At 47.5% G+C, this 23,803-nt stretch overlaps 1 protein-coding gene and 1 long non-coding RNA gene across 10 annotated transcripts in view; one reads left to right on the plus strand and one right to left on the minus strand.

The window, feature by feature from the left end:
- Positions 1-9,755, minus strand: part of LOC145722973 (uncharacterized) — a 42,439-nt gene extending 32,684 nt beyond the window's left edge. Inside the window, exon 1 of the long non-coding RNA XR_014147581.1 lies at positions 9,685-9,755. This is a non-coding gene — a long non-coding RNA (uncharacterized LOC145722973). The remainder of the gene's footprint in view (positions 1-9,684) is intronic.
- Positions 8,809-23,803, plus strand: part of SLC22A23 (solute carrier family 22 member 23) — a 165,747-nt gene continuing 150,752 nt past the window's right edge. For 2 of the 9 annotated variants that reach the window (XM_081827762.1, XM_081827763.1), the window contains exon 1: positions 8,833-10,036. In XM_081827762.1, the coding sequence (XP_081683888.1) occupies positions 9,368-10,036 (669 nt within the window). In that variant the 5' untranslated portion in view covers positions 8,833-9,367. Of the gene's footprint in view, positions 10,037-10,752; positions 14,202-17,586; positions 17,802-23,803 lie in introns of those variants that run through there. The other 7 variants (XM_081827765.1, XR_014147577.1, XM_081827768.1 and 4 more) reach the window with 7 other exon arrangements.

A 23,803-nucleotide genomic window follows, 5' to 3' on the forward strand; every position in this document is an offset into this window, starting at 1 on the left:
CAGAATGCATAACAAGTTCTAGCATAGTCACGCGATGGAACAATACTCAGCAATGAATAAAAAGGAATAAAATACTGAGACATGCAACAACATGTGGGTGAACCTCATATGTGTCATGCTGAGTAAAAGAAGCTAGACACAAGAGAGCATGTGCTGTCTAGTTCTATTTATCGTAAGTTCTAGAACAGGAAAAACTTATCTATAGTGAGAGAAAGCAGTTCAGTAGTTGCCAAGGTCACGTGTGGGGTGGGGGGATTGGTTGCAAAGAGGCACAACAGAACTTTTTTGGGTGAGTGAAATGTTTTGTATCTTGACTGGGGTGATGGTCTCATAGGTGAATACATCACGAAACTGTACATTTAAAATGTGTCTATGTAAAATATACCTCCATAAAGTTTTTTTTTTTAAGGAGGTATTTCCTTAGGATTTTCTTTTCTTTTCTTTTCTTTTTTTAAAGATTTTATTTATGAGAGGGAGAGACAGACAGAGCATGAGCAGTGGGAAGCAGGCAGAGGGAGAGGGAGAATCAGGTTCCCCGCTGAGCAGGAAGCCCAGCACGGGGCTCCATCCCAGGATCCGGAGGCGAAGGCAGACACTTAACCAACTGAGCCACCCAGGTGCCCCTCCCTAGGATTTTCTTAACTTCAAGACTCATAGTGTTTATATTTTAAATAGTATCATCAAATTTTAGTCTATAAATACTATATTATTATAAATTATATTAATATATATTATCATAGAAATGCCGTGAGGTCCATAAAATTTTCCAAATATGCAATTCTTGCTACTACCTTTGAATTTTCATTCCTGCTGTCCCTTCAACTTGGAATACACTGTTTCCTCTTCTCTCCCTGACAAAATGCTGTCTATCGTCCCATTCTTCATTCATTCATTCATTCCCCAAATATTTATGGAGTGCCAGGCCCTGTGACAGGCAGTGAGGCTGTTGAGACATATAAATCAGGAGCCCTGCCCTTTAGGACACATCCTAGAAAATGGAGTTTTACTTGAATGCCCTTAAATTTATATGCTTAACATTTTCTGGCTGATAAAAAGACTGTCAAAGACCGTTAAGCTGGAGGCTACAGGCCGTTCTATTACATTACCTAAAAGTGTGCTGGTTCTTCCATACCCATGTATTTTGCCGCCTCCCTAAAGGTTCTATGGTAACTTTAAAGAAATGGAAACTTTGAGGAGGTTAACAAGACAGGAAGAAAACATCTCTGAGAAGTTAAAGGGAAACTTGGTTTCAGTGCATTTCTACATCTATGATGAAAACATGACAAAATATGGGAATGTAACTCAAATGAAAGGGGAATCGAGACGAAGTGATAGTTGCCAGGTTTTCCAGATGGGGCTTGAGGCTCCCCTGGGCTGGCTGGCCTGTTAGACCAGAGCCTGGACCCCAGCTGACAAGTTTGCTGGTGGTATCTTTTAACGTTTTAGAGTATTTTAAAAAATCAATTACTATAACAAGCTTTTATTAACATTTATTTTTCAGTTATTTACATTTTCTTCTGCTCCCCCATCAACTTTGGGTTACAAACCATTAAATCTTTATTTGATTCAAAATATCATCACAGAGATAGGACCTGTACAGAGCAAAGTTACTGACTTACACTTCAATGAAATATTAATGCTTGGAAAGACTGTTAAATCACCTTGTTTTTTTAAAAAATGTTTATTTTAGAATAGTTTTAGACTTTTAAAAAAAAGATTTTATTTATTTATTTTTGAGAGAGAGAGCATGCATGAGCAGAGGCGGGGCGGGGGGTGCAGAGGGAGAAGCAGCCTCCCGGCTGAGCAAGGAGCCTGATGTGGGACTTGATCCCAGGACCCTGGGATCATGACCTGAGCTGAAGGCAGATGCTTAACCAACTGAGCCACCCAGGTGCCCTAGAATAGTTTTCAGCTTCTAGAAAAAGTTGCAAAGATAGGACAGACAGTTCCCATATGCCACACATCTAATTTCCCCTATTATTGTCATCTTATCTTTGTCACAACTAATGAACCAGTATTGATACATTTTTATTAATTGAATTTTTATAGTTCACTCACATTTTCTTAGCGTTTACCTAATGTCCTTTTTCTATTCCAGGATCCCTTCCAGAATGCCACATTACACTTTGATCATCATGTCTCCTTAGCCTCCTCTTGGCTGTGATAGGTTCTCAAACTTTCCTTGTTTTTGGACACCTGGACAGTTTTTAGTACTGGTCAGGTATTTTCTAGAATGTTCTGCAATTGGGACTTGTCTGATGTTCTCCTCATGGTTAAACTGGGGTTATGGGTTTGGGGGAGGAAGATCACAGAGATAAAGAACTGTTTTGGGGCACCTGGGTGGCTCAGTTGGTTAAGCGGCTGCCTTCAGCTCAGGTCATGATCCCTGGGTCCTGGGATCGAGCCCCACGCCCGCCTCCCTGCTCAGTGGAGAGCCTGCTTCTCCCTCTCTCTCTGCCTGCCTCTCTGCCTACTTGTGTTTTCTCTCTCTGTGTCAAATAAATAAATAAAATCTTTAAAAAAAAAAAAAAGAGCTGTTTTCAACACATCCTATGGAGGCTACATGCTATCAACATGTCTTATCACTGTTGATGTTGATCTTGGTCACCTAACTGGGGTAGTGATTATCAGGTCTCTCTATCTTTTCCCCCTCCCTTTCCTTTTTTTTTTTTTTTTAATATATTTATTTATTCATGAGAGACAGAGAGAGAGAGAGAGAGAGAAGCAGAGGGAGAAGCAGGCTCCCAAGGAGCAGGGAGCCCGATGCAGGACTCGATCCCAGGACCCTGGGATCATGACCTGAGCCGAAGGCAGACGCCCAACCGTCTGAGCCACCCAGGCGCCCTCCCCCTCCCTTTCCATACGCTCCATTTTGGAAAGAAATACGCTGGATAGCCCGCTCTTGAGAGTCATGCTTGACCTCCTCGAGGACTGTATATCTACATACATTCTTTGGGATTCTTCTGCATGGGAGATTTGTCTCATCTTCCCATTTCTTTCTTTATTCCGTCATTTATTTATATCAGTATGGATTCATGAGTAGTTATTTTAGACTTTGGGTCATTACACAACACTATTTCATTTTGTTGTTCAAATTAGGAGCTCTTTTCAGTTGGTTCCTGTGACACAACCCTGTCACTGGGGTCAGGGGCGGGGTGGGGGACAGTTAGCAGTTTCTTACTTTGAGGCACTACAAGGTGCCCTGGGCTCATCTTGTATATTTCCTGCCCCAGTCCTAGAATCAACCATTTCTCCAAGGAGCCTTGGTTCCTTTTATTGGAGAATGGTATTAGAAACCAAGAATTGGTACTAGGTGCGCTCATTGCTACTGGGGTGTTAAATAACCTTTTGAAATAGCAAAGGTGTTTTACTCGAGTTTAAAAACTTAGTTTCATTTTTAAAAATATTGTTAACAAAAAATGCTTCAGTGACTTTATATATTATATATTATTTTGCTATAGAAACACTAAATTTTTATTCAAAGCACTATTCAGTGGCCCACAGCTTAGAGGGACAATAATATGCATATATGGCTAATTTTTTAAATACAAAAGGTTTCTCAGGACGATCTAATAGCCATAAATTCAAACCAACCTTATTAGAGACAAAAAAATATCTAAAAATTTTTTTTTAGTTAAAACATTTTGCCTCAGAAAGTATATTCTGGGTCTATGATTTACCTCATTTGGGATTATTCCTTACTCTTATACTCTTCTAGCTTCTAGTCCTTGAAGGAAATCAGCTGAATAGATTTAGATTTGGCTAGAACACCTAGACCATCCAGTAGTGAGTTTTTCTTCATCTCCATTTAGAATTAGTAGGCAAAGAGGGGAAAAGTGTTCTTTAAAGAGCATTGTTTTATCTATCTTAGGAAGTGAAAGTCTCTTTCTCTAAACCTTTGTTACTTGATTTTTGTTCCCACCAACCCTCCTGGCAATGATTATCTTCAGATTGCCTATTCATTGAGGAAAGCCCCAACATCCATACTTGAAACCTGAGATTCATTTGCTAATTTTGGGATGATTCTCCCAAGCAACAGAGGCTGTTTCTATGCTGGAATGAAACATATAATGTTCATCTGTCAGTCCTGGTATCCTACCTATCCTTTTTCTCTCTGTGTGTGTGTGTGTGTGTGTGTGTGTGACAAAGAACATTCTTAAACACAATAAGGCAAATGTGACATCTGTGATTTTTAGCAAACAGAAGCCAACATCAAATTCTAGATTGATTTGTTATACTAATTGTTTTTTAACTCAATTAAAGGAGCTCAAAATTAAATTTTGACCAAGCTTTTAAAAGTAATTTGGCCTTATCAATCACACAATTGAATAGCTTTTTGCGTGTAAGTCTTATCTTCATTTTGTTATATCTTTTACTTGGCCTTTTGATCAGGAAGGATGAATTTGGCAGTACTCACTGAGTAAGTTTTTCTTAAGATATTACCTGTAGTTTTCCTTTGGCTAGATTATGTGACATTTTTATTACTTCTGCCACCGAACAAAAGTAGCTTTTTCATTTTCGTTTATGATAGGTCTTGTAAATGTCAAATTCCTTGTTCGAAAGTCAGAGTTAACGTTCCAAAAGTCAAAGGATGATGTAAGTAATGTTCAAGTATACACATTTAGAGTTTGAAGTAATTTCATATCACTTTTTCCTACCCCCCACCCAAATCAAGATAACCTACTTTCAAACAACTACTTGAAAGAGAGAGGTCAAACTGTGGTAAGAAAGAAGAAAGACACATGATATTCCAAACTGTGGTATCTATCTATATTTCAAGTATAAATAAAAAACATGAACATATAGAGGCTCCTGGCTGGCTCAGTCAGAAGAGCGTGTTACTCATGATCTCAGGGTTGTGAGTTCAAGCCCTATGTTGGGTGTAGAAATAATGTAAATAAATTTTTTAAAAAGTGAACATACAAGTAAAACTAATGTGAAATCCATTTGCTATGACTAGTATTATACATTCTAAGTTAATTAACCCTGACACCAATCAATTCCTTGGAACTCACTTAAAATTAGACTTAAAATTAGATTTCTATCAACTTTAGAAGTAAGCTACATTTTTTTTTCCTCCTGTTATCTCCAAGGAAATAAAATTGTTCAAGTGTATTCGTGATTAGGTGGTATCTTTCATTTCTTTATTTTCTCAATTTTTAGGAGATTACAAACTGATAGATTATTTAACATGCTTTCAAAGCAAGAGAGAATGGCTCAGCTTCTTCACAGTGTTAAGTAACAAAAGTTCAACAGAGTAAATTTTAAAGATAAAATCAGCTTTATTAATTCATTTCAAGTATAAATAAAAAACACAAACACACAGATACATGCTCACAGATGTGAGCTCCGAAGGGCTACAGAAAGGGAAAGGTTTTTAAAAATAGGACAATGAAGTCAATTTTCAAATGTTGACAATTGTTTTTCTGGGAACATTGTGTGTGGTCTGTGAGCTGCATTTGGCTTCCAGGCCAATCGTATGCAAGCTGATAACTGCGCACAAGAACTTCACACAGGGAGCTAACCCATTGACCGCAATAACTTATAATAAGAAATAGAATTGTTCAAATGGATTCTCATGCTCGCTGATCTGAGCACTGTATCTGAGAGACTAAGCAAATAGGAAAAGGTTGCTTGGTGACTTAAGAATCAAAGTAAACAGAGTTGTAGGAACCTTGATGATAATATCAAGTGATAATAACCTGATATTCAGCAAATTGAGTGTCTTGAGTGTATTGAGCGCCTTGCATGTGCCAAGCACTGTTTTAGGCACCAGAAATACAGCTGAGTACAAATATGAAGGACCTGTCTAGATGTAGGAGGTAGTAAATAAAGAAGTAAATGAGAAAACTAGCACTTGATAGCTACCACCCAGAAAAGGAAAAGAGGGTAATGTGATAGCGGGTGCCTGATAGGCTGCCCCATACTAGCTGGTGAACCTAAATACTTACCCTGGAGGTTATCAGAGTTTAAAATTCCTCTTCTTCACTCCTTGCATTCTAGGTTCCTCCAAGAAGTCATTTGTGATATGTCTTAATGAATTGAAGCCCAGTTTAATTTAAATTAGTTACTTTTTGATCTTGACTACATTTGGGGCAGGGAACATGTTGATCTGAGAGGGATTTAGTCAAACCTCTAATCTAATCAGGAACTTAATTACCAGGTAAGTCAGGGCTGGGTCAGCACTGCAGATGGCTAATTGCAAACATTTTATGTTGGTTCCTTTTAGCTTGGATCTTAGAGGGTACCATTTTCTAGTGTACCTCTTAATTCTGGGACTGTACCATTTGAGGATTTTTCTTTTAAAGATTTTATTTATTTATGTATTTGAGAAAGAGGGCACCCACAAGCCTGGGGGAGGGGCAGAGGGAGAGGGAGAAGCAGACTTCCCACTGAGCAGGGATACCATGTAGGGCTCCATTCCAGGACCCTGAGATCATGACCTGAGCCAAGCAGAAGGCAGATGCTTAACCGACTAAACTTAACTGCCCCCCATTTGAGGATTTTTATCACCTTTTTGGGACAAGGACTAATAGCAGCTTGGCAATGAAACTTCACCCCAGGGTTAGGGTTTCTCCCACCTAAAAATGCATATTAACAAATACCTCTTAAAACCCTTCCTGGGGTGCTTGGCTGGCTCAGTTCGTGGAGTGTGCGACTATTGATCTCGGGGTTGTGAGTTTGAGCCCCACATTGGGTGTAAAGATTACTTAAAAATAAAATTTTTCAAAAAAATTTAAAAAAAACCCCCAAACCCCAAACTCTTCCTATGGTATTATAATCTGTCCCTGCATGTTAAAATAGAGACACCCTGGAATGCCCAGTCAGAAGGTCTGGGTCCAAAGCCCGTTTTTTGGCTCTGCTGTGGGCCAACTCTTTGATCTGGTAGACATTTAACCTTTGTAGCCTCGTCTGGGAGACCCACCTCTTGGGGGTTTCACGAGGACTGAATGAGAGTGTGTATTTGAACACTAACCCTGCAGAGTTCAATATTATTTATTATTATGATTGGAATGACCATCAAGGTCACTGGCAATGCTTATTTTGTGATGAGTTCTAAGAAAACAGATTGGTCCTTGTGCCTTGGGGTACAGAGGTAGAACCCAACACAAACTAGAACTCTACTGGAAAAATCAGCCGCTGAAGAGGAAATAAATATCTGTAAAGTTATATTTAAATTCAGAAATAAAATGTAAATTTTATAGAATAGTAATTGTGGTGGTAATAAGGCACAGCTAACATTTATTAAGTACTTTCTCTGTTCTGGGCAAGGTAAACACTTTGTATTTATTATCTCTTCTAAGGGAGAGAGGGGAGAAAAGAAAAAAAATCGTAATAAATAATATGAACTTGGAAAATAAATCGTTACTATACAATGTGCCCTATCACCCCCCAAAAGCTCTTTAAATATGTGCGGGTTTGGAGACCCATTTCTCAGAGGTTTGGTATCTTCTGCAGCCCCATGGGCCCCTTTGGCCCACAATTATCTAATCTCCCCTTCTCAGCTACTCAGAAAAGTTCATGACCTCCTCCCATCCCCAAGGCCCAGCTCACTAACAGACTTCAGAAATAATTTTCGCGGATGTGCCAGTGTTTTAGTAGTAAGCACTCGATGCCCACAACAAAAAAGAACTGCAGGTTAAAAATGTAAGCGAATAATTGAAATGCAAACGAATACATTCAGTATGCGTAGCTGGGAGTGTATTCCTTTGTAAAGCCAAAGCATGTCTTTCACATCCCCCCACCCCCCAAATCATACTGGAAATGGATCGCTCTAAGACTTCCATTAATAAACTTCTCAGAATGTGAAATGTCTCCAACATGTGGGGACGCCGGGGTGAAAGGTGCCACGCTATTCTCATTTCTGCCAGGCCCGGGTGCAGGAGGAAATATGCTAATGCAGCCGTTTGCCGCAGGGCTGGTGTTATTTATATAGTGCTGGCTGGGCAAGGTTCGAGCTGGAGCACGGGAGAGGTGGGAGAGGTGGGAGAGGTTTGTCTTCATGTGTGTGGATGTAGATGTGTGCGCCTGTGCACTTGGCGTTCGAAACGTGAATTCCAAGATCTTGGGGAGGGGGTGGGGAATACCATCACCATTCACGTTTATGTGTATACAGTATAACTCGTGCGGGCGATGTATCCTTCTAGCATTGTACTTACACAGCATGCATTTTGGAGTGGGGAAGACATGGCGATTTGGGAGTTAGGTGCCGCGATCGGTCGCCGGTGACCCGACACTGCGGGTGACCAGCGACCTGCAATTGGCCAATGCGCATTCCTGACACTGCTCCGCGGACACAAAAATCAACCATTATCTGAACCCCGAAAAAAGTGCGAGGAGGTTGCTCCCGAATGCTAGCGACTTTGGGCTCAGGACCGGGAGTGGGGTGTGGACAGCGGGTAGTGGGCGCCTCTGAAGCGAGCAGAGGTCACCGAGACCCGGCACACGGGGGTGGGTGGAAACCCCTCGCGGCTTCGGGAGCCGAGCCTCGAAGACAACCCCTCTCACGCCCTTGGCGCTCAAGCCGACTCCTCCAGGACCCCCAGCCCACCCGCGCCCGCCGCTCCGCGCGCCTGCTCCTCCTCCGCCTCGCCCGGCGCGGAAGGGGAACAACAGGGGATCCTCCAGCCAGGCAGGCGCGGGGTGTCCCGTTTCCCCGCCCCCTCCCGTGGATCCCGCGGCGGCGGCGGCGGCGGCGCGTCCCGGCTGGAGGGGGCGCTCGCGCGCAGGAGCAGGGCGCAGCAGGTGCCGCGGTTACCTCCACCTCGGCGGGGGGAGAGGGGGCGGGCCGGGGGACAGGGGAGGAGGAGGAGGAGGGAGGCCGGCTCGCGGAGCCGGAGAGCGCGGCCGGCTCGGCAGCCTGGGACCCGAGCTCGCGGCTTCCGGGAGGCGCCCGAGGCCGGATAAATACATCCCGGGCTCCCGGGGAGAAGCGGACGCTGCCCGCACCGCCGCCCGCGCCGCCCGCACAGCTGTCCGCAGGGCACCGAGCCGCCCGGCTTAGGCGCGGCGCCCGCTCCTCCTCCTGCGGCCGGCGCGGAGCAGCGGAGAGCGGCGGCCTCGGCCGCCGGCGCCCGGGCCGCGGAGCCGATGAGCGGCGGCGGCTGAGGGCCCGGGCCGGCCTCTGCCCGCCCTCTGCCCGGCGCCCGAGCGGGGCCGCAGCGCTCGGGGCGCAGGGTCGGGGCCGGTGACATGGGGGCGGACTGAAGCAGTCGGGGCGGCCGAGCGCACTCTCTCGAGCCGCGGGCCCTCCTCCGCGGCGGCGGCGGCGGCTGCGGGCGCCCGGCCCGGCGCGCTCTGCCCGGGGCGCCCGCGGGAGCCTCCGCCGCGCTTCTATGCGCCTCTGCGGGCGCCGTGGGCCCCGGCCATGGCGATAGACCGGCGGCGCGAGGCGGCGGGCGGCGGGCCCGGGCGGCAGCCGCCCCCGGCCGAGGAGAACGGCTCCCTGCCGCCCGGGGACGCGGCGGCCTCGGCGCCCCTCGGGGGACGCGCGGGCCCCGGCGGCGGTGGCGGGGAGATCCAGCCGCTGCCCGCGCCGCATCCCGCCGCCGGCGGCCCGCACTCGGGCTGCAGCTCGGCGGCGGCGGGGGCCCCGAGCCTCCTGTTGCTGGACTACGACGGGTCGGTGCTGCCCTTCCTCGGGGGCCTGGGCGGGGGCTACCAGAAGACCCTCGTGCTGCTCACCTGGATCCCGGCGCTGTTCATCGGCTTCAGCCAGTTCTCGGACTCTTTCCTCTTGGACCAGCCGAACTTCTGGTGCCGCGGGGCCGGCAAAGGCGCGGAGCTGGCGGGGGTCACCGCCACCGGCCGGTGGGACGCCGGCGACGTGGCCAACTGGACCAGCCCCCCGACCACCCCCTTCTCCACTGCCTCCTGGGGGGCCGCGGGCAACCTTAGCAACGGCAGCGGCGCGGACGGGGGTGACACGCCACCCCTGCCGTCCCCTCCGGACAAGGGGGACAACGCCTCCAACTGCGACTGCCACGCGTGGGACTACGGCATCCGCACAGGCCTCGTCCAAAACGTGGTCAGCAAGGTAAGGGCTGCGCCCGCCCCGGCCCCGCGTCCTTCTCCTGAGCCTTTCACTCCTGGATCTCCTCCACCCTGCCCTCGGTCTCCCTCCGTGCAGACCGAGGTCCCTTAAAGCGATGCTACCCTGTGTGTACATGCATCTGGCATTGGCTTAATCCTCCGTCCCCCAAACGAGATGCATTTGCCTGGGTGTGAGGCGGGGGCTTTTCGCTGCCTTCCTCGGGGAAGCTGTCTCCCAATCCTAAGGGGGCTCCATGGCCTTTCCTAGTTTGCACCCAAACGCCTGCCCGAGTGCACGTTTGGAAAGAGTGCCCCTCCCCCACAAATGACTTGAGCTCCCTTCCCTTACCCTTCCAGCTGTCACCCTCATTCAGGCAGGGGTGGCCCTCAAGAAAGGTGAGGCCGCTGACCTGTCAGCCAGCCAGCTCTGGAAGACTCGCCTCATTCAGGGTCTGATGCCTGGAGCCAGGACCTCGGTTCTAGTCTTCTGCCAGGCTAGTGGTCTCCCACAAAGAAATATCTATCCATGGGACTAATGTCATATTCCCAGATGTTCTTCTTTCTGGCAGACCACAGTCATCCGGTGCTGGGTTTGCAAACAGGCTAAAGCCAACTAAAGAACCCAAGTTAAGAGCCACAGAAGCAAAGAGCTTTCGCAAATTCCCTTTCCCTTCTCATCGTGCTCATTCCTCTCCAAAGATTTGCTATTTTTGACTTTAGATTTTGCCACTCCAGTGTTCCCTCAAATGTCTTCTCGGGACTTCAGGAGTATCTCTAGAGTATAGGAAGGAAACTAAGAATTTGTTTTGTGTCCCCGGACCACCGCCACTCCCACATAGCAGCTGCTTTTGTCTGAAGCATCGAGACCCTGGGAGGCTTTAGCTGAGCAACCGCCTTGCTCAGAGCCCAGAAGGAGCCCCTCTGGCAGAGGTCCTGCATTGTGTGAAATGAGCAGCAGTGGTTTTTGAGAGGAGCTGTGTGGCGGGCAGAAAAATCAATCCCGGAGAGCTCTGTGTTTTCTGATTTTTCTTAACATACAAGAGACATTTATTAAGCAATTTGGGGTTTTTGTCCGTTCTGTGTTTTAAATAACTAATTTGTATTTCAAAGTAAGTGTAGACCTCCCCTCCCCTTCTGGGCAGTTCTGAGTTTTAAATGCTTTGTTTAAACATGAGACTGAAGTGTGACAGTGTGCATGTGCTTTTTCCCCCCAAATGAGTGTTAGTAAACAGTTGTAGCTCATGGATGTGTAAGATGAAACTCTTACATCATCATAATCCTTGTTCTAATCATGTACCAACCTGGCAAGAAATGATCTGTCCTGTGGGAACTGACAGGATTAGCTGTTAATGGGGAAGATCCTTCAGGCTTGGTTCACCTTGACACCCCCCGGCCCCAGCCCCAGCGCCTCTCCTTTCCAAATGTGTTCCTGTGACTCTCTTTCCCATCCATGCTGGGCAACATTTGTTTTTGTTGTTGTTGTTTTTTTGGCTATTTTTTGTTACCAGTATGGAAAAAATTCAGAACAATGACTACAGAGACTATTTTAACACCCTTTGTATGTCTGTGCAAGTAAGGTTTTGGTGACATTTTCAAATACTTTAAACCCCTTTTTAAAGTAGAGGAGGAATAATAGAGATCAAAGCAAACGTGTTTAGAGGGTGCTCTGTCCTGGGGTCAGAGGCGAGGGGAACTTGAAAGTTAGGAGGAGGGATAGAGCATCATTATCCTGGTGGTGGGGACCCAGGGACTGCCGGATGGCGGGGATGAGAGGACTAAAATAGTCCTTGAAAACAGGCTTTAAAGGCACAGTGGAGAGCTGGCCAATTTTTCTAAATTAGCACTCAGGAGGGTCAAAGATGGCAGTAATGTGTGCCCTATGCTTTGGGGCTGCTTCAGAGCTCTGTCATGCTTACCTGTAGCTGACAGGGCACGGCTGGGAGCTGAAGACCTCGGGACAATAGTTAGAGACACATTTTCTTGTAAGATAAAGACTAGAAAGGACATACTGATTTTCTCGCACAAATAAGATCTAAATAAAGGACTGTCCTTCTACAGTGTTCGATGCCATAACAAAAGCCTTAAAGAGCTCTTTAAGCACATTTGGCATATACTAAGGCCGCCTTTCAGCTTCAGCTGGATGTGCCCACAGATGCACAAATATGGACCGTATACCGTGATGGGTGCGCAATTCTAGAGGTCAGGTGCCTGTCAGCTTGGTTTGTAAGAGCAGAAGTGCAAGGTGTCACCTTCCGTCAGTGGATGAAAGTTCAGAGTCCGAGAAGTTGCCTTTTGTACCCTTTCCCCACTCCATACCATCATCTAGCCACTTGAAAATAATCTCCCACAATGTCTCTGTCATTCAATTCCCCTCAGCGTGTATGTGCCCCTCCAATAAGTGTCCTATTCTATCTCTAAGTGTTGGGGGGGGAGGGGATACAGAAAAACTGCCAGGCATATATTATGTTTTATTATGTTATATTATACATATGTATTTTATTACAATTATATATTGTATTACAAATATAAATATACATCATTAATGTATGTCATATGTAGTACACAGTTTATCACATATAGGTTGTAATAGCACCTGCACATTTGAAACTGCCAAGCCAGTTAGAATCCCAGGTTATTGTAGTTAAAAGGGATCTTCAGGCTGACAAGCCTCTCTCCTCTCCTGATCAACATCCCTGACATGGGTACCCCTTCCAGGATGGGAAGGGAGGGCCCCATTGGCTAGGCAGCTCACTCCATGCAGACAAGCATGTTTTGGGGTGAATATAACTCAGGCCATCTCATGCCTATTTGCACGGCTTGCTCCTCTGAAGGATTCTTTTTCCTTTATATAATAGGTGTTCAGATATCGGAGAATACCCAAGTTTCTTTCCTGGCTAAAAAATCTCCAGCTACTTCCGCCATTCCACACATGACAGAATTTGCCATGCTGATTGCTCCCCTTGGCACGAGTGTCTCTTAAACATGACACTCAGAACACAGCCTGGCAGGCCCTGTGTGCCCTAACTACAAGGGAGCACGGATGGACACTGTGCTTCCACTAACAAAGCCTGCACAGTTGATGCATGAAGGCTTTCAGTGAACACGACAAGCTTCTATCTGGAGACCATGGTCACCAAATCTTTCTGGGATTGCGCTGTCAAGGATTTCTCAGGCTATGCTTCTGTGACATGGCACACAATTTAGGTTGCTTTGTAATAGTTTTGCGTCATTACATGTCTCCTGTTAGTATCTGCTTATTTCTGTTTTGTGCCTTGGTCTTTGGTATTTGTTCCAAAATTTTCAATGCCTTCAAAATAATAACGCACCTTTCTTTTGTGCAACCCTATAAAGTTTTCCAAACGTTTCCTTTTATTATGTTACTTCCTTTTGTGACTGTTGACTAATCCAAGGCCGGTCTTAACACTGAGCATTATCTTGGATATTCAGTTAACATGTACGAGAGTGGGCCAGGACCTGTGTACCTTGAACCCTGTGTTCAACTTCCCAGGGACATTCATAGCTCTGCATTTTATCTCCCAGCCATGCCTTTCCGAAACAAATCTAACAAAGTTCTGAGTCACTTAGAGGTCAGCTCTGGGAGAACTGAGGCCGGACATGGCTCCCTGTCCCACAACAGCATCCCCAGGCAGCTCAGATTGTCAAAGATTTTACACAAGGTTAAAAAAACACAATACCGCTGACTTTAAAATATTCCTCTTAATAATTTGCATCATTATCCTGCGTTGTTCTGAGTGAATCCTCCTTGGTTTCCAGTGCTCACCACTTCCTTGAATAGCCCTTGGAATGTTGCCAAAAATCAATGTCAGCTGCTAAACTTTCTAAGCTCCCTTCTTTTTCTTTATATAATATAAAGTTTGGGATGTTCGTCCCCGGTCTTCTTACACTTCTTCTGTTCTCCATGAATTCTCAAAGATTGCTGGCTTTCGTCCTGTAAGTACATCTGAGAGTTGTTTAAATATCCTGGGAAGTAATTTGTATTCTTTTTCTGGGGCTCAAGTCTAGAAGTATTTAAAGTGATTCAGTACAATTTAATTAGGATTAAAAATAATTACAATTTCATTGCAATAGTAATATTTTATTTTATTTTTTTTTTTTTAAAGATTTTATTTATTTATTTGAGAGAGAGAGACAGAGAGAGAGCATGAGAAGGGGGAGGGTCGGGAGGGTCAGAGGGAGAAGCAGACTCCCTGCCGAGCAGGGAGCCCGATGCGGGACTCGATCCAGGGACTCCAGGATCATGACCTGAGCCGAAGGCAGTCGCACAACCAACTGAGCCACCCAGGCGCCCGCAATAGTTATATTTTAAAAATAACCCAGTGTCAGGTCATCCCAGTGGTGGTTGATTTATTTTGTCTAGTGTATACAACACAGCAGTGAACATCTTTATGCAGCTCTCTGTTTAGAGATTGACCAATAGATAATGCATGCACACGGTACAGAAAGCAGACCGTAATAGTAACATTGCCTTCCATCTCTGCCTCCAGTTTCCCTCTTCAGAAGCAACCATGGTTACCAGTTTCTTATGTATTCTTCTAGAAATAGTCTAAGTATATTTTCATTTATATATTTGTCTCTCACAAACAATGACATAATACATACATTGTTCTATGCCTGTTTATACCACTGTCGGGGATAGATGCCTATCACCAGTGAGAGAGCCCCTCATTTTGCTTCTGTAATACTATGTCTGCATAGTATTCCATTGTATGGGCAAGCCATAATTTATTTAAGTAGTCACCTACCAAGGGGGTGCTGAGGTTGTTTCCAGTCTTTGCTGTTATATAATATGTAATGAAATTCTGGCATGCATGAAATTCTTCAAAGTGGAAGGTCAAAGTAGGCTACATTTTTATTTTAATAGATGTTGTTAAATGCTCTCTCTAGAGATCTTACCAATTTCCGCTTCCATCCGTCAAGCTGGAGGTCCTGTTCCCTATACCCTCCCTGACCAAGGACTTACCACACTTGGAAAGGTCTCCTCGTTGGATCTGTGAGGTGTATTTGGTGGTGGTTGTCATTTGCATTCCTCTTGTTAGGAAGGAGGTTAAACATGTCTCTGAAATTTTTTGAGCCATTTGTTTCCTTTTCTTTGAACTGCCCTCCTGAGGTCCTTTGCCTATGTGTGTGTTTTGGGGGAGGAGTATACAAAAGTTACTATAGAAGTGCTCCAAGCAGAAGGTTAATTAACTCTCTGGATGTCTTGTAAATGTTTTTCCCCTGGCTCTTTGTCTTTTTTTTTAATTTTTTTTATGGTGTGTTTGTTATGCAGAAACTTTTGGCTTGTATAGAGTCAACTTAATCTTTTCTGTTAGGGTTTCTGGGTTTTGCATTAGATTTAGGGCTTCCATAATCCCGGAATATTAGAAAAAGACCCATACTTTCTTCTAATATTTTTTTGATCTTGGTACCTCTGTCATTTGGTGTCGCAGATACCCATTTTGCTTGGATTAAACTAGTAGGATAAATTGCTAGAAAGGGAAATAAATATTAGGCCCCTGGATACGACCCGCATTTCATGCAGGCTTTGACTTGCTCCTAACGACATTCTAAACACTGCATTTGGTAGTGACGCCAGTGGGAAGACCAGAAGCTAAATGGTTGTTAAGCAACCCTTGTCATCTTTTGGGAGCCAACGCTCTACCCCACGCCGTGGGACTCACCTCTCCTGCATCTTCTTGTTCTGAGCTGGCTGCAAAACCTCTTTTTTTTTCCCTTTTTTTTTTTTTCCCTCTTTTTCCTCTTTCGTCTGTAGCATTTTTTGCAGGTCTCAATTCATTTTGGCCTTCAGTCCAAAGTAGGATGGAGTCAAAAGTTGATGCCATTTGAAACCACGATGGGTTTTCTGAATGTCAGTCCTAGCGTTGCCACAAACCAGCAGTGAGCTTGAGCCGCTTGGCCTCTGCTGACTCTGAGCCAGTGTGCGCTTCTCTGTCGAGCTGCACACTCAGGAATGTCCGTTGGTGGCTTCAAGGCAGCCATGGTGGGAGCATCTACACCATGGAATTGGCAAACACTACACCTCGGGGTTTTATGTTTTCTGCAGAGATCCAGTTGTTAAAAGATCCTTACACCACTAAGTGCGACTGTAGGCCACTCCTTTCCCTTTTTTTTTTTTTTTTTTTTAAACTTTTCTCCTTCCTTTCTTTCATAGATGAGTCCCTCTTTTGGGCCAAGCTTTGTGCTATGTATTCGGGATAGAATGACAGATGTAGACAGCTCCAGTCCCATAGAGCTTATAGACTAATGAGGGAGGCACACCTTAACTGATAATAATCCTTTAAATACATATGGAGTTAAGTGTGTGGAAAGAAAGGGAAATGAAAGACTAGAACAAAAAGCCTGGCCTACACTGACTGGTCTCTGAGTGCAACTGACATCTGAGTTGAGATCTTAGGTTTGAGTGGGAGAGGGAGGAGAGAGAATGGCATTTGCAAGGGTCCTGTGGTATGGTGAGAGCTTAGAATTGCTAGGAGGCAGTGAAGGTGGGAACGTGGGGAGGGGTGGCTATGAGTCACATTCAGAACATCAGCCGTGAGATGACCCGAGTCAGCTGAGGGGATGAATTGGGATGGAGCGCAGCAAGGCAGAGCCTTGGAGAAGGGGAGCTAGGATGGGGAGTGGGGCTCTGTGGAGAGGCAGAGGGGAGGGTGCAGAGCATTTGATGGGGAGAGGTCGCCTGACCGAAGGTTCTGGGGAAACCGGGTGGTTTGGGCTGTGGGAAGGAGGCCGCCAGCCCAAGAAGAGGTTCTGAGGAGAAGCTGTGGAAAATCACATCGCAGCTGCAGGTCCAGGCCAGACTTGGGGCAAGTGGGCCTGAAGCCTCTTTCCAGGGCTATTGCTAGGAAGCAGCACTGGCCCATTGGAGTGTTCCAGCATTTTCCCTGCCCTCCTCCTCAAAAGGGGGGAGTGCAAATTGAATTTGCACAAAGCTGAAAGACCCTGACATAGGAAACCATCAGTCTAGAGTTTACTTCGATCCAACCAGCTTTACCTTTACCAAATGCCTAGTGTAGGTAAAAAAAAAAATTGTCCTGGGCACGGCTAACATATAATACGATCTCTTCATCCAAAGTCCTCAGTTTACAGATGAGAAGACTGAGGCTGGAGTGAGTGTGGGGGGTGTTGCTGACTTATCCAGAGCCACCAGCTCTGCAGGGGCTAGAATCTAGCTCCCCTCACCCTGCAGGGTGTTCTTGCCTCTGGTCTGGAGCGGCCCCCGCCAGGGGACAGGGGCCAGCAAGTGCTGGTGGGTGCTTGCTGGCCCCTGTTCCTTTTGTCCGGCCTGTCAGGGATGGCCGTCCTGTGGCCGCCTGAGAGGGAAGGGACACGGCCGTTGGGAGCTGTGCGCGGGGGGGGGGGTCGGTGGGGTTGGGCAGGGCGCCTCTCTGGGCACATTGTGCTGAGCTCTGCTCCTTCTGCCTGGCCAGCCCGCTCCTCCTTCCTTCAGCCAATGCGTCCCTGTTCCTCCTTCGGACTTGCTCATCCTCACTCTGCTCTCCGGCCCTCGGCCGGGTCTCTCTGTCCTAACCCCAGCTGTGTGGTGGTCAGAGTGCACCCTGTCCCTCTCCACCCCGGAGCTGTGTCTGACGCGTCTTCTACCCACGAAGTCTTCCCTGAGACTCCCTGAGCTCAGCTGAATCTGCAACCATGAAAGAGGAAGAAGGGCTTTTCCGTCTGGCAGGAGTGGGTTCAGGTCCTGACGGCTGCTGAGGACCAGCAGATATTAGCAACAGCCGTGACAGTCACAGGTACAGCTCCATGAGCTTTATCTTTGGGAGAGTGGGTCATCGCTCGCCTTCCCGGGAGGCTAGAATGAGAACAGCCGGGGAGAGCCCACTGCCCTCCCCGCCAGGCGCCCGGCAAACCCCGAGGAACCTGGGAATCTCAGATCCCGTTCTCCCTCCTGTGTGTGGGGGTGAGGACCGGCCGAATGAGTCAAATGAGTCATCTGAGAAATACTTCGGTGGGGAGGAGCCGATAGGCCACACCTGGGAGCGTGATTTATTCCTTGGGCACTCTGAGGTGCCTGTCCCCTCCCCTCCGCCCATAAACCCATCACGTGGGGGGCCAGGTGTGCCTTCCTCCAGGACACAGGAATCCAGGGTGGCCTGAGGAGTCTGACCAAAACGGACCTCTAGTCTGATGAACAAGAACATGTAATGGCTTTGTTTGTTTTCAGGTCACTGGTCACAGGGCTCCAAAGGATCTGAAAAGGAAAAGGCTTTTCTGGCCGACCTCGAGGAACCGGAGAGCAGGGTTCTGCCAGGGGCTTCACACCCCCACAGAGGTTTTGGCTCAGGAACTTGAGGTCATGCTGTTGGATGGAGAACCATCTACATGTGTTAAAAAGTCTGGGCTGGCTGTGCTGGTGGATCAGAGAAGCTGTGGAATTTTAGAGGGGTTGGTGGTAGCTTTGGACCTCGGTGGCAGGGGTCAGAGAGCTCACCTCAGGGGCAGGTGGAAACTGTGCAGAGGGCCAGGCGCCCCCCGAGGGCTGCCCCACCCACCCCGAACGCTGTCCTTGCTGACTTGTCATGAGAGGGCAGTGACTGACCTCTAGCCTTCAGACCTTGATCATCTGTGACTGGGGGCTTGTCCTTTCATTTGCTCAAGGCTGCTCAGTACTGATCATTATGTGTAGGCAGATGTTCCTCCAAACAAGTGACCTAGAGATTGGCAGGCCTCTGTTTCTGGGAAAGAGGGGCAATGGTTATTGACCGATTGAGCTGGGTTCCCCTAAAATAAATCACTGCTGAAATAGAATACTGCCTGAGGCCACTCCATTTGCACAGGATTAGATTCTATAAAACCTCTCGTATGACTCTTGGTTGCAAGTGAGGAAAACAGATTTCACATTACATTAACAAAATAGAAAAGAAATGTATAGGAAAGATGCAGGAATGGCTCAGGGAACCTAGGGTGGGATCTGAAACCAGAAAATTGTGGGGGAGGGGTTGAATCAGGAGCCCTGGTGCCACCACCCTTCTGTCAGGAATCACATGTGCTCTCAGCCCTTTCTCCAGAAGTCAGCTTTGTTCCCTCTACAGGCTGACTTTGCCCATGCTTTTGCTTACCTGGTCAGGCACTGGTCAGCACGGAGGCGCTGCATTCCTCTGTCCATTCCAGATTCCTGGGTGCAAATCTGATGTCCAGGCAGGTTTCAGAGTAGAGGATGTGGTTACCCAGCCCTGGAGGTCTCCTGCAGACCATGTGGCAGGGGGTGGTAGTAGCTATTCTTCATTGGGATGGAAGGGATTAGAGATGAATCTTTTTGGCAGTTAATCGAGAATAATTGAACATTGATGATTGAACCATTACATACTTAAAAGTATTCTTTTTCTTCCCAAAGACTCAGGATATAACTTACCTGGCAGCTTAAGCTTAGTATGGAATTGGCTGGGATACTCCTCCTGAGGCTTCTTTTCTAGAAACAGTGATACATGGTCTCAGTTATTAGCTCCAGATCACAGAGAGAGCTTGGAACAAGCCCTTGGGCAGTCACTGAAACAGTTTTACAAATCGTTCCCCCCACCCCTGACCCCACACAGGGTGTCTGTTTTTCCAAACCTTTCTGCTGGTCTCAGGACCAGCTACATCATTTGTGGGGCCCAGTGCAAAATGAAAATGCAGAACCCCTCGTCCAAAAATTACTAAGATCAAGAGAGTGACAGCCTAGCTTTAAGCCAGATGTGGGCCCTTCTGAGCGGTGGTGCTTCTCGTGGGGGCTCCAGCCCATTGTCTCTCACAAAGCCAGCTGTCACGGCTGCAGAGCTAAGCAAGGATCCCCGAGCCCTTCAAGTCTTTCTTCCTGATTTTTCAGTGTCTTTCCTGCTTCTCTGTGCCTTGGTTGTGTTTTATATCTTTTTCTAGGTGTCTTGTAGTCAGAGTGCAACATACTTTTTGTGCGTCTGTTTTTCCCAGGGAACAGCTTCACAAAGCCCTAGCCAGTTTTGTGTTGAATGTTTAGTTCACTCAAGGTATGCAGCAAGAAGGAGCCACGGAGGGAGCCTTCTTACATTTGAAAACACTGCCCCAGAAGTGAGACAGTTGGTTTACTTATCTGAGCAGTGAACCAAACAGCTGAGTCATAGGAATGTGTGGTAAAGAATGTTAAGTCATAGGAATGCTACTTAAGTGTTTGTCTCCCTTTTATTTATTTATTTTTTTAAATGGAGAGGATGGTCAGTCCTTTCTCTAATTTAATTCTGCCAAAAGCGAACAGTCACACTTTATTTCTTGGTATCATTTAAAGAAGAAGTGCAAAGGAGATGATGCTTGCATCAAGCAGCTCAGACGTCCCAGTGGTCATATTAAATTATGGCTGGGTTATGCACTCAGCATAGTAATTTGCACTACAGAGTGTTTCCTCCCAGATTAGATTAAAAGCTGCTTTTTCTCTGTGTGTTTAAAAGATGCTTTACAAATTGGGCACCCTTGATTGTTACATACTGAGGAACTCCACTGTTCTCCAATGAATATACATGAGCGTTTGCAGTGAACACAAAGTTTTTGTCCTACTTTTTAAAAAGTTTTTTTTTTAATTGTAAAATCCACATAACATAAAATGTACCATTTTAACCATGTTTACGTGTACAACTGAGTGGGATGAAATACAGTCGCAGTGTGCTGTGCACCCATCGCTGCCATCCATCTCCAGGACTTTGTCATCTTTCCAAACTGAAACTCTGTCCCCATTCACCGCTAAGTGCCCAGCCCCTTCCGCCTCCCCCTGCCCCTGCCCCTGGCAGCCACCACTGCACTTTCTCTCTCTGAATCTGACTACTCCAGGGACCTCACCTCAGCGGAGCCATTCTAGTCCTTGCTCTTTTGTGACAGGCTTTATTTTACTTGGTGGAATGTTCTCAGGGTTCATCCACATTGTAGCATGTGTCAGAATTTCCTTCCTTTTTTAAGGCGGAACCATATTCTGTGCTAGGTATAGACCACATTTTGTTTATCCATTCATCCACTGATGGACCATTGGGTTGCTTCCACCTTTTGGCTGTTGGAAATAATGCTGCTGTGGACATAGGTGTCGTTCTACTTTTTGAAGACTGCTTCGTGCAACCCCTTCATGCCTCCCCTCCCCCGTTAGAGGTGATTTCTGCAGTCACTTGTGTGGTGCCTGGCTCTGGTTCTTCTGTCAGAACATCTGTTCTGTAGGCAGGCCTTCTGCTCCGCCTTGGGTGGGTGACACAGATGGGTAGAAGATGGTCTCTGCCTTGAAGAAGGAGCTCGTGGTGTAGCCAAGACAGTTGGTAAATGGAGGATTCTAGGCCCAGTGTGGGACCAGCTGAGTCGAGCGTGTGAGGGCCGGGAGCTGAGGGTGAGGGGTGCAGAAGTGCTCAGGCCCAAGAAAGCCCGCGAGGTATGTGCTCGGCCCTGGGAGTTCCCACCATGGCAGGGGGAGCTGGGTGCTGCAGCCTTTGAGCTGGGCCCTGAAGGAGGGCTGGGGTCTTGAAAGATAGAAAGGGCCTCGTGTGTGGAGGAGCTAACACAGGCTGGGAAGGGACTAGTGCAGGGCGCGGAGGGGGACACCTGCAGCAGAACTTGGGGCCCGACCGCCCAGGCCCCCACAGTCCGTCCTTGGGGATCGGTTGGGTTTTCCCCCAGTAGACAATGAGTTATCTGAGGTTTGTAATGGAGAAACGAGAGTAGAGACCCAGGGCAGAAGAACCCCCGGGCCCAGGCTGGGTCCATGTGGCACTGTGTCCTCAGGACCCCTACGGCAGGCCTCTTGGCTTCTGTCCGGCTACCGTATGCTGCCCCTGGAGCACGCATGTTGGTGTGGGCCTCCGTGAGAGCCCTCGCAAAGCCCCCGTCACAAGCCTGGCCACGTCCCAGGGGCTACGGCCCTCGCACTGTCTGTGTGTCCGTGCTCTTGGGAGGCGCCAGCTTCGCCCAGCGTCCCTGCCTTGCCTGCTGGGCCTCGTGGTCTCTGCGCCCCAGATGGTGTCAAGCCTGCCTGATGCCAGATCCCTGGAACTGCTTTGGCGGTCTCGGTCAACCTCTGCGGGGCGTTGCCGTGACTGCTTAGTCCTTGACACTCTCTCCTTGGGATTGGCGGGGGGAGGCTGCTTTTCCGGATTTTTCTTGTGCTCTGCTGGTTGCTCTTCTCCTTCGAGAATCCTTTCCACCACCTGCTCCCTTCAGATGGTTCCCCAGAGTCTCAGTCAGCTCAGGCTGCATAACAAGTACCACAGACGGGCTGGGGGTGGGGGGGGCTAACAGACATTTAGCTCCTCTCGGGTCTAAATGCTGGAAGTCTGAGATCAAGTGTCGGCAGGGCTGTTCCTTCTGAGGCCTCTCTCCCTGGATTGCGCATGCCGCCTTCTCCCTGGGTCCTCACACGGGCTTCCCTCTGTGTGCGTCTGTGGTCTAGTCTCTTTTTACAAGGACACCAGTCCTGTTGGATTATGGCCCATCCCAATGACCTCATTTTAAGTTAATTACCTCTGTAAAGGCCCTATCTCCAAATACAGTCACGTTCTGAGGTACAAAGGGTCAGGACTCAACATTTGAGGCTTTGGGGTTTTGGGGGGGTTTTTTGGGTGAGGGGACATAGTTCAGCCCCTAATATCTGAGTTCCAGCACACACCCTAAGTGGGGCAGTGGCAGATCTTTCTCTGTAACCCGGATGTCTCCTCAGAGCCCTAGCTCTGTGTGTTTGGTTACCTGCGAGACCAGACCTCTCATCTGGCCCCTGGCCCCTGATCTTATCTACCCCCCCTTGCCTCAAATCCCAGTGATTTTGATTCTAAATTGACGATGAAAAGCTTTTTTTTTTTACTTCCTTGCTTCAGATCCATGACCTTCAGGATGAAGTTAGGCCTGGTTGGCTGGTTTTCAAGGTCCCTGATGGTCTGTCTGCACCCTGCATGCTTCTCTTGCATGGGCCCCCATCACGGTCGTGCAGGGACCCTGTGCTCCAGCCCCCAGTTTCTCAAACAACACTTGATCTTTGCAAGTGGTGCTCCTTCAGTCCAGAATCCACCTGCCCTCCCCCATCATCCCATCACGTTCTTTAGCCTTTCCTGGCTCCCTATTTCCGCCCCCTACCCACCAGTCCTCCACCCCTGCTTTCCTGGCCCAGATCTGTATCCTCAGCACCTGGCTCTAGTAGGTGCTCAATTAACATTTCTTGAATGGCAAAGGTAAACAGATAGTAAAGGGGCCATTACTCTCATCTGGGCAAGGTAAGGTGATTTAATTCTAGGATGACAAGAAGAGGAAGAGGACAGTGGTACATAGGTCAACTCAGACCAAAAGTCAAATTCCAGTGAGTTTATTGAAAGCTAAGAAATAGCAGCTAATCAAACTTGAATTCCTCCCGGGCTCTGGAATGGGTTATATGTTGGCTTTAGTCACCGTTTTTCAGAACTTTAAGTCCCAGGGCTTTTTCTTCTCATGAAAGTGACATACTGAACGGGTCTGAATCTAGGATGGCAGTGTTGGTGGCTAGAGCTCTCAGAGTCACCTGGGAGCTTTTGGAACTTGGGATCCAGGCATCAGTTGTTTAAAAAAGTTCACTAGATGATTTCCAGGGGGATACCCCCCAGGGGACGTTGGCCAATGTCTGGAAATAGCCGAGAAAGGGGATGCTACCAGGGATGCTGCTGAATATCCCACAATGCACGGGACAGCCCCCGCAGCAAAGAATGATCCAGTTGAGCATGCCAAGTCTGAGAAATCCTGGTGGAGGCTAATACAAAAGTTCATTGTATTTTCTGACCATACCCGACAGATGGCC

Source organism: Leptonychotes weddellii, chromosome 8 (assembly GCF_054177405.1).
Source record: "Leptonychotes weddellii isolate Sample4059 chromosome 8, ASM5417740v2, whole genome shotgun sequence".
NCBI classification, from domain to species: Eukaryota; Metazoa; Chordata; class Mammalia; order Carnivora; family Phocidae; genus Leptonychotes; species Leptonychotes weddellii.